Source organism: Larimichthys crocea, unplaced genomic scaffold, assembly GCF_000972845.2.
Source record: "Larimichthys crocea isolate SSNF unplaced genomic scaffold, L_crocea_2.0 scaffold224, whole genome shotgun sequence".
NCBI lineage: Eukaryota > Metazoa > Chordata > Actinopteri > Sciaenidae > Larimichthys > Larimichthys crocea.
In genome coordinates this window covers 128,407-139,289 of record NW_020852976.1, presented here as the reverse complement: position 1 = coordinate 139,289, position 10,883 = coordinate 128,407, and the positions used below count along the sequence as shown (strand labels likewise).

The window sequence follows — 10,883 nt, the reverse complement described above, 5'->3', positions numbered from 1 at the left end:
TCCATGTTTGAAGGTTTTTATTGAATAAACACGAGCACGTTAAACACGCTGTGGTCAGGTGAACATCATGTTTTATTTCACTGACACGGGACACAAAGTGAGGCTCAAACTGTTTATTCGTCTCTCTCCGTCAGTATTTCACTGCCTGTAACCATGGTTACAGAGCATTCCCATGATGCTGTGTGTTGTCAGGATGGGGCGGAGGGGGGCGGGCATGATTCTACAAATAAGACTTATTAATATTAATTACTGAAAACATCACTAATGATGTCTGAACAACTTTTTTATTTCACGTTCTTTACAAAAGAATTCAAGTGTGTGTGTGTGTGTGAGAGTATTTAAAGGAACAGTCGTCTGTTTTGGATTTGTTGGACTGCTCCTTTAAATTCTCCAGATTCAAGTTGCGAGAACATCGATGAGGTTTGTGCTGCAGTCCATGTGTTTCTGTGTGTGTGTGTGTGTGTTAGCGGTCCAGGACGTGGGTCTTGTACAGGCGGTTCATCTGTTCCAGGAAGATGAAGGTGAGGACGGTGTGCGGGCCGAGGCGAGCGTAGTACGGCGTGAAACCTTTCCACAGCGAGAAGAAGCCTTCAGAGCGCACCACGCGCATCAACACCTCCTGAACACACACACACAAGGTCAAAGGTCAGCCGTGAGGTCAAAGGTCATCCGTGAGGTCAAAGGTCAGCCGTGACTCACCAAACCGTTCTTGTACTCCGGCTTCCCGTCGATCATCTTCATGTTCTGAATCCTGACACACAAACAGGAAGTGGAAACTCGTAAAGGTTTGAAGAGCGCTCAGGAACGTTTTTCTAACGTTGTAATTAAATAAATATAATAATCTCACCTGGTCTTCACGATGTCGACGGGCATCGATGCTGCCGTGGTAACCAGCCCGCTAATCATACTGGCACAGAAATGACACAAGATATCGTCCCCAAAGTATCCTGAGAACACACAGGAAGGGTTACCATGGTTACTGTCTTCATTTAGCATGTCTTTAGCGTGTTCCACGTCTCACACATACCTGAGTCTAGCAGCGCCTGTTTGGACTGAGAGTAAGAGGCCAGCTGAGCTGCGTTCACCACCACAGCTCGAGCCATGGTGGGGATACATCCCTAAACACAAACACAGTCAGTCAGCAGCGTGGTCAGACGTGGTTCTGCTTCATGAACGTGAGGAAAGGCCGCTCACCCTCCACAGCGTGGTCACTCCTTCTTCTCTGGTGATTCGAGCCAGAGCGTTAAAGACGTTGGTGTAACCTCTCCTCTGGTCTACAGGGAGACTGGAGGGACAGGACGTCACATTAAAGAGACCTTAAATAAAACTGAGTGATATAATCCAGCTGTGTACAGTGTAACCTCCTGTGAGCGCCCCCCACAGGCTGCACTGTTCATCACAGTTATAATATGAACAAACTGGACATGGAGTGATTCGTGCATCTGTCTCACCGTCCGTCAGCCGTCATCCTGATCAGTGCAACCTCTGCTGGTGTCCCGACAAACGCTCCTGTAGCTCCAGCTGTCATACCGATCACAGCCTGCAGGGGGAGCACACCATGTAACCGTGACCAGTGTAACATCCCACCCTACGACTGGCACCCCACTGACCGACCCTACGACTGGCACCCCACTGACCGACCCTACGACTGGCACCCCACTGACCGACCCTACGACTGGCACCCCACTGACCGACCCTACGACTGGCACCCCACTGACCGACCCTACGACTGGCACCCCACTGACCGACCCTACGACTGGCACCCCACTGACCGACCCTACGACTGGCACCCCACTGACCGACCCTACGACTGGCACCCCACTGACCGACCCTACGACTGGCACCCCACTGACCGACCCTACGACTGGCACCCCACTGACCGACCCTACGACTGGCACCCCACTGACCGACCCTACGACTGGCACCCCACTGACCGACCCTACGACTGGCACCCCACTGACCGACCCTTCGACTGGCACCCCACTGACCGACCCTACGACTGGCACCCCACTGACCGACCCTACGACTGGCACCCCACTGACCGACCCTACGACTGGCACCCCACTGACCGACCCTACGACTGGCACCCCACTGACCGACCCTACGACTGGCACCCCACTGACCGACCCTACGACTGGCACCCCACTGACCGACCCTACGACTGGCACCCCACTGACCGACCCTACGACTGGCACCCCACTGACCGACCCTACGACTGGCACCCCACTGACCGACCCTACGACTGGCACCCCACTGACCGACCCTACGACTGGCACCCCACTGACCGACCCTACGACTGGCACCCCACTGACCGACCCTACGACTGGCACCCCACTGACCGACCCTACGACTGGCACCCCACTGACCGACCCTACGACTGGCACCCCACTGACCGACCCTACGACTGGCACCCCACTGACCGACCCTACGACTGGCACCCCACTGACCGACCCTACGACTGGCACCCCACTGACCGACCCTACGACTGGCACCCCACTGACCGACCCTACGACTGGCACCCCACTGACCGACCCTACGACTGGCACCCCACTGACCGACCCTACGACTGGCACCCCACTGACCGACCCTACGACTGGCACCCCACTGACCGACCCTACGACTGGCACCCCACTGACCGACCCTACGACTGGCACCCCACTGACCGACCCTACGACTGGCACCCCACTGACCGACCCTACGACTGGCACCCCACTGACCGACCCTACGACTGGCACCCCACTGACCGACCCTACGACTGGCACCCCACTGACCGACCCTACGACTGGCACCCCACTGACCGACCCTTCGACTGGCACCCCACTGACCGACCCTACGACTGGCACCCCACTGACCGAACCGTCAGGGAGTGCTTATGCGGTGTGGGTACAGGGAACATGCTGTGTGGGTGTGTACAGGTAACATGCTGTGGGGTACAGGTAAATGCTGTGTGTACAGGGACAGTCGGTGTGTACAGGACCATGCTGTGTGTACAGGTACATGCTTTGTGTGTGTACAGGTACGTCCTGTGTGTACAGGTACATGCTGTGTGTAACAGTATGTTGTGTTACAGTCGTCGGTGTGTACGGTACTCGGTGGTGTTAAGGTACTAGCTGGTGTTACAGGGATACATGCTGGTGTGTTTACAGGTTACAGTCTGTGTGTACAGGTACATGTTGTGTTCAGGTACAGTGTGGTGTACAGTGTGTGTGGACTACAGGTGTAACAGGTACATGTGGTACATGACATGTTGTTGACAGTCAGTCGGTGTGTGTGTACGGTACAGTCGTTGTACAGGTAACATGCTGTGTGGTGTGTGTACAGGTACATCGTGTGTGTTACAGGTACATCGTGTGTAAGGTAACTGGGTGGAACAGTCCTGTTGTCACAGGACCGATCTGTGTGTCACAGGTTACATGCTGTGTGTACAGGTAACATGCGGTGGTGTACAGGTAGTCGGGTGATATGTTGTGTGTTACAGGTACATGCTGTGTGTGACTAGGTACAGGTACGGTGGTGTGTGTGACAGACAGTGGCTGTGTGTAAGGTACATGCTGTGTGTGTGTTACAGGTACAGTCTGTGTGTACAGGTACTGTTGTGTGACAGTACAGTCTGTGTGTACAGGTTACAGTCTGTGTGCTACAGGTAATTTGTGGGTGTACAGGACAGCTCTGTGTGTACAGGTAAGTCTGTGTGTACAGGTACATGTTGTGTGTAAGTACGCCTGTGTGTAAAGGTACAAGTCTGTTGTTGTGTAAGTACAGTTGTATAAGCGTTGTGTGTACAGGTACAGTCTGTGTGTCGGTAGTGTGACAGGTACAGTCTGTGTGTACAGGTACAGTCTGTGTTTACAGTACATGCTTGTGTGTTACAGGTACATGTTCGTGTGTACGGTACACGTGTGTCGTCTGTAGTGTACAGTCTGTGTGTACAGGTCATCGGTAAGCGTCTGTGTGTAGGTTACGTCAAGGTACAGTCTTGTGTGTGGTGTCAGGTCCTCTGTGGTGTACAGGTACAGTCTGTGGTAACAGGTTACATGCTGTGTGTAGTCATGGTGTACATAGTCTGGTTCGTGTACAGGTACAGTCTGGACGGTCCATGTTGTGGTAGGAAGCGTGTTCCAGGATCTTTACAGGTAGCAGGTCTGTGTCAGGCCATGACAGGTATTGGTACATTTGTGTGTGAAGTCAGCGTGTACAGGTCAGTGGTGTCATAGTACATGTTGTTTACAGACAGTCTGTGTGTACAGGACAGTCTGTGTACAGGTACATCTGTGTGTACAGTAACCGTCTGTGTGTACAGGTACAGTGGCTGTGGTACAGGTACATGCTGGTGTGTACAGGACAGTCTGTGTGTACAGGTACAGTCTGGTGTACAGTACCTGTGTACAGTCATGTTGTGTTAGTCAGTGTTGTCATACATGTGTGTGTGCAGTACAGTCTGTGTGTAAGGTACATGTTGTGTTTACAGGTACAGTCTGTGGTACAGGTACATGGGGTGTGTACAGGTAACAGCCTGTGTGTACAGGCCTAAAGTGTGGTACAGGTACAGTCTGTGTGTACAGGTAAAGTCTGTGTGTACAGGTACAGTCTGTGTGCGGTACGGTACATGTTGTGTGTACAGGTAACTGCCCTGTGTGTAAGATCGGTGACATTCGTGTGTGTACAGGTACAGCTGTGTGTACCTGCTACTGCGTGAAGCAAGTGTGTCAGTGTAAACATGGTGTGTGTAGGTAATGTATAGGTAGTCGGTGACAGGTACACAAGTCCTGTGTGTACAAGTTCACATTGTGTGTACAGTACTTATGTTGTGTGTACAGGTAACGTTGGGTGTACGACATGTGTGTACAGGTGACAGTCTGTGTGTACAGGTACATCGTGTTTACAGGTACAGGTCTGTGTGTACAGGTACATGCTGTGTGTAACAGCTGTGTCAGTCTGTGTGAAGACAGTACATGGTGTATTACCATGGTGTACAAGTACATGGCTGTGTGTACAGGTACGTGCTGACCTTTTTGACACACAAGCAGGTGTCGACTTTAACCTTGACCTCTGACCCAGCATGCAATCTCCACTCCTGACATTCTGGATCATTCAAACATTTCCAGGCTTTCAAGGACCTGGACCTGAGTGAAGTCGGCTGACACAGCAGCTGCTCTAACGAGGAACGCTCCCTTATAGGGCCGGGACAGCACCTGTTAAAGGGCGCAGCCTGCGTGCTAACCGTAACTGACGCTCAAGCTAGTTACGTTACGGCTGTTACGTTAGGCGTCAACAACAGGAGCTGCCTAACGTTCCCTGGGTTACACACAGAACGTTTCATGAAACGTTAAGGATATTTAGGCGCACCACAGTTATCACCCTTCAGCTGGTGTTCCGCTGTTGTGACCCGACTGCAACACACCAGGCCTGTGACATCATCACTAACCTGCTCGGTGACATCACCAACCTTGCCTGGTAACATCACCCACCGACCTGCCCTGTGGACATCACCACAACCTGCCGTGACATCATCACACCTGCCCCTGTGACATCAACACACCTGCCTGTGGACATCACCACAACACTGCCGGTGACATCACCCACCCACCTGCCCTGGTGACATATCACGGAGCACGCTGTATCTCACAGGTTAGCATTGGTGGAATGTGTCCCTGCCCTGCTTTCCGTAGGCTTCTCCACGTAGCTAAAAAGCTAAGCTTCACAAACACAGAGGTGGTGACAACATTCTCCGTAACCACCGGTTTGAGTCGGAATGTCTGTTTTCCAGATTGGATAATGTCCTCCAACGCAGGTAATGTCAGGAACAAGTGCAGTACCTTGAGGAAGAAGTTTGGGGAGTGGTCGCCCTCAGCTCCGGTCTCTTCTCAAACAGGGCGGTGTAGATTCCCAGTACGAGTGTCGTGTACGTCCCTGGGCGCAAAAAACCTGCGGACAAACTGAAATCAATCTGTATTTACTGTAAGACGTCTAAAACACCAACTGCTGCGCTGTCGCGACACAACGTTCGTGTCACACAAATAATCATTTGGACATGACAATCAGAAGAGGAAGGTCTCAAGGTCCAGACTCGAAGACACAGTGTAACTTTAGGAGCGCCTCAACTTACTGTATCTGTATCTGTAATCTATGAACGTCTGTATGAACCATATGACAATATCTGTTCGTTAACCATAATGAACTACTGACCTGTTACCATAGACTATCTGTATCTGTTTGTAACCATATGAATTATCTGTATCTGTATCTGTTAACCATATGAATATCTGTATCTGTATCTGTTAACCATATGAATTATCTGTATCGTATTGTTAACCAATGAGCTATCTGTATCTGTATCTGTTAACCAGTCTGAGCTATCTGTATCTGTTAACCATAATGATCTATCTGTATCTGTATCTGTTAACCATATGAGGCTGATCTGTATCTTGTATCTGTTAACCATATGAAATCTATCTGTAGCTGTAACCATATGAACTATCTGTCTGTTAACCATATGAACTATCTGTATCTGTTAACCATATGAACTATCTGTATCTGTTAACCATATGAACTATCTGTATCTGTTAACCATATGAACTATCTGTATCTGTTAACCATATGAACTATCTGTATCTGTTAACCATATGAACTATCTGTATCTGTTAACCATATGAACTATCTGTACCTGGTTTAACCATATGAACTATCTGTATCCTGTATCTGTTAACCATATGAATTATCTGTATCTGTATCTGTTAACCATATGAATGTATCTGTTACCATTGATACTGTTATCTGTTAACCATATGAGCATCTGTATCTGTATCTGTTAACCCATATGAACTATCTGTATCTGTAACATATGACGAAGACCCTGTATCGGTTAACCATATGAACTATCGGTATCTGTTCTACCATATGAACTATCTGTATATGTTTAACCTATATGAAACTATCTGTATCTGTTAATCAGTACATCTGAGGAATCTGTTAACCATAGTATCTATGTTAACCATATGAACTATCTGTAATCTATCTGTTAACCATATGGAACCTATCTGTATCTGTTAAACCATATGAACTATCTGTAGTCTGTTTAACCATATGAACTATCTGTATCTGTTAACCATATGAACTATCTGTATCTGTATCTGTTAACCATATGAACTATCTGTATCTGTATCTGTTCACCATATGAACTATCTGTATCTGTTAACCATATGAACTATCTGTATCTGTATCTGTTAACCATATGAACTATCTGTATCTGTTCACCATATGAACTATCTGTATCTGTTCACCATATGAACTATCTGTATCTGTATCTGTTAACCATATGAACTATCTGTATCTGTACTCGGAGCGGGCAGGGCCGAACCAGGAAGCGGGTCGAGTTGTCTTGAAATGGGCCGGGTAATGCAATTGATTGGATGGATTGATCAGAAATTGTTATATTTATTGCTGATTAGAAAACTATTTACAGCATCGAGCTTCAGATCACGATAGCAAACAAACTATTCACAGAACAAGTTCTGCAACAAAGAACACAACATATGTGGTTCAATTATGAAGTAACAAAGGTTTTCATACTCCACATGAGCAATGAGGATGTTCACTCAATCCGAGCACAGATACTGACTCGTATTACTCGTACTCTGCAAAAGTGCTTCATCCGTACCGGATACTCGTTTCAGCCGAGTATCCGGCTCAACTCTAGCAACACATATAATCATTGGCACGTGGTGAAGTGGCAGGTACCCGGTGTAGATGCCTCCGACGCCCTCGTTCTTCAGGATGGAGAACAGAGCGTGGAAGCTGGTTTTATACTCTCGAGCCTTCGTGCCCTGACCGCTCAGCTGCATCCGGTTCTTCACCAGGTCCAGCGGCTGCACAAAGACTGTGGCACCCATCCTGGAGAGACAGACAGGTACAGACAGACAGACAGGTTAATAATGTGGATCAGGACCGGACTGTAGCTCTGTGATGATGTACCTGTCACAGTGTAAGAGCCACGTAAGCCATGTAGTTTGATTTTGTTAATGCCGTCATGCGATGGTCAGTGCGCTGGAAAATATGTTCATGGTGGTATAAGGAGAGTCTTATAATGAGAGTGGGACCGTGGGGTTCCATCAGAGGACTAAACGGCCACTGCACACAGGTGTGTACTGCAGGTGTCTGTGCAGGTCGTTTCATTAGAACTTCACATTCAGACTCGTGTCTGCAGTCAGAGCTCTTTATCTCGACACAGAGCTGCACACGAGGTGGACACGGACTGACGGACCGCAACGAGCTCTGCATCACACAGGCTGTTTATACACAGGTGAGTACACCGTGTACATGCTGTGTGTACAGGTACATGTTGTGTGTACAGGTACATGTTGTGTGTACAGGTACAGTCTGTGTGTACAGGTACAGTCTGTGTGTATACAGGTACATGTTGTGTGTACAGGTACAGTCTGTGTGTGTGTGTACAGGTACAGTCTGTGTGTACAGGTACATGTTGTGTGTACAGGTACTTGTTGTGTGTACAGGTACATGTTGTGTGTACAGGTACAGTCTCTGTGTGTGTGTACAGGTACATGTTGTGTGTACAGGTACAGTCTGTGTGTACAGGTACATGCTGTGTGTACAGGTACAGTCTGTGTGTACAGGTACATGCTGTGTGTACAGGTACAGTCTGTGTGTACAGGTACATGCTGTGTGTACAGGTACAGTCTGTGTGTACAGGTACATGCTGTGTGTACAGGTACAGTCTGTGTGTACAGGTACATGCTGTGTGTACAGGTACAGTCTGTGTGTACAGGTACATGTTGTGTGTACAGGTACATGTTGTGTGTACAGGTACATGTTGTGTGTACAGGTACATGCTGTGTGTACAGGTACAGTCTGTGTGTACAGGTACAGTCTGACCTGTGACACACAGCAGGTGTCTGACTTTAACCTTTGACCTCTGACATCCCAGCATGCATCTTCCACTCCTGACTTCTGGATCATTCCAAACATTTCCAGGCTTTTCAAGGACCTGGACCTTGAGTGAAGTCGGCCTGACGACAGCAGCTGTCTCTAACGAGGACGCTCCTTAAAGGGCCGGGACATTTAAAGGACGGCAGCCTGCGTGCTAACCGTAACTGAAGCTAAGCTAGTTACGTTACGGCTGGTTACGTTAGCGTTAACAACAGGAAGCTGCTAACGTTCCCTGAGCGTTACACACAGAACGTTTCATGAACGTTAGGATATTTAGCTGCACCATTTTATCACCCTTCAGCTGGTTTCCGCTTTGTGACCGACTGCACACACCTGCCTGTGACATCATCACACCTGCCTGTGACATCACCACACCTGCCTGTGACATCACCACAGCTAACAGCTAACTGACAGCTAACAGCTAACTGACAGCTAACTAACAGCTAACTGACAGCTAACTGACAGCTAACAGTCAGCTAACTAACAGCTAACAGACAGCTAACTGTCAGCCAACAGCTAAAGGACAGCTAACTGACAGCTAACTGTCAGCTAACTAACAGCTAACTGACAGCTAACAGCTAACTGACCACTAACAGCTAACTGACCACTAACTGACAGCTAACAGCTAACTGACAGCTTACAGCTAACTGACAGCTAACAAGCTAACTGACAGCTAACAGCTAACTAACAGCTAACTGACAGTTAACAAGCTAACAGCTAACTGACAGCTAACAAGCTAACTGACAGCTAACTAACAGCTAACAGACAGCTAACTGTCAGCTAACAGACAGCTAACGGACAGCTAACAGCTAACTGACAGCTAACAGCTAACTGACAGCTAACAGTCAGCTAACTAACAGCTAACAGCTAACAGACAGCTAACTGTCAGCTAACAGCTAACGGACAGCTAACTGACAGCTAACTGTCAGCTAACTAACAGCTAACAGGCAGCTAACAGCTAACAGACAGCTAACTGTCAGCTAACTAACAGCTAACTGCTAATTGACAGGCAGCCTCTAATTGTCACCAACAGGTGAGTTTAAGCATAGCAGCCCGTTAGCTCCCGTTAGCTTCTGTTAGCTCCCGTTCGCTTCTGTTAGCTCCCGTTCGCTTCTGTTAGCTCCCGTTAGCTTCTGTTAACTCCCGTTAGCTTCTGTTAACTCTCGTTAGCTTCCGTTAGCTCCTGTTAGCTTCCGTTAGCTCCTGTTAGCTTCTGTTAGCTCTCGTTAGCTCCTGTTAGCTCCCGTTAGCTTCTGTTAGCTCTCGTTAGCTCCCGTTAGCTCCTGTTAACTTCTGTTAGCTTCTGTTAGCTCCCATTAGCTTCTGTTAGCTCCCGTTAGCTCTCGTTAGCTCCCGTTAGCTCTCGTTAGCTCCAGTTAGCTTCTGTTAGCTCCCGTTAGCTTCTGTTAGCTCCCGTTAGCTTCTGTTAGCTTCTGTTAGCTCCTGTTAGCTTATGTTAGCTCCCGTTAGCTTCTGTTAGCTCCTGTTAGCTCCTGTTAGCTCTCGTTAGCTCCCGGTCGTTGACATTAGCACATTAGCACGTGAGCTAGCCGCAGACTTACCCGGCCAGGCCTCCGAACAGGAACTTGATGGCCTTCGGAGAGGTCTTGGGCTTTGTCTCCGCCATGTTCGCCCTGGTCCGATCCCCGCTGCCTGTGTCCTCTGATCCGGACGGTCCACCTGCTCTGACCGGTGCAGCAGCTACAGCAGCAAGGTGACTCTGCGGGCACATCCGCAGACACGAGGCACAGCGGACCAATCAGGAGGCGACGACAGGATGCCTTCAGGGTCCCTTCAAAAGATCGTTAATCTGAGCACCATCTTGGAAAACTCGTTGTAAAGCTTCTTGATTAAAATAAAGTTATTTTAAAATAAAGTTAATTTAAAATAAAGTTATTAAAATAAAGTTATTAAAATAAAGTTATTAAAATAAAGTTAAT

At 48.5% G+C, this 10,883-nt stretch overlaps 1 protein-coding gene and 1 long non-coding RNA gene across 2 annotated transcripts; one reads left to right on the top strand and one right to left on the bottom strand.

Annotated features, from left to right (window-relative positions):
• slc25a11 (solute carrier family 25 member 11) lies at positions 1–10,708 on the bottom strand. The gene is given in 10 exon segments (XM_027275864.1): positions 1–619; positions 700–751; positions 848–947; positions 1,028–1,118; positions 1,195–1,285; positions 1,452–1,540; positions 5,817–5,860; positions 5,863–5,936; positions 7,738–7,890; positions 10,506–10,708. Coding segments are annotated over 10 exon segments (1,020 nt in total). The 5' UTR covers positions 10,676–10,708; the 3' UTR covers positions 1–463.
• LOC113744823 (uncharacterized) lies at positions 8,426–9,150 on the top strand. The gene is made up of 2 exons (XR_003461856.1): positions 8,426–8,472; positions 8,802–9,150. It is a non-coding gene; the product is annotated as an uncharacterized LOC113744823 (long non-coding RNA).
• Positions 10,709–10,883: the final 175 nt, after the last annotated feature.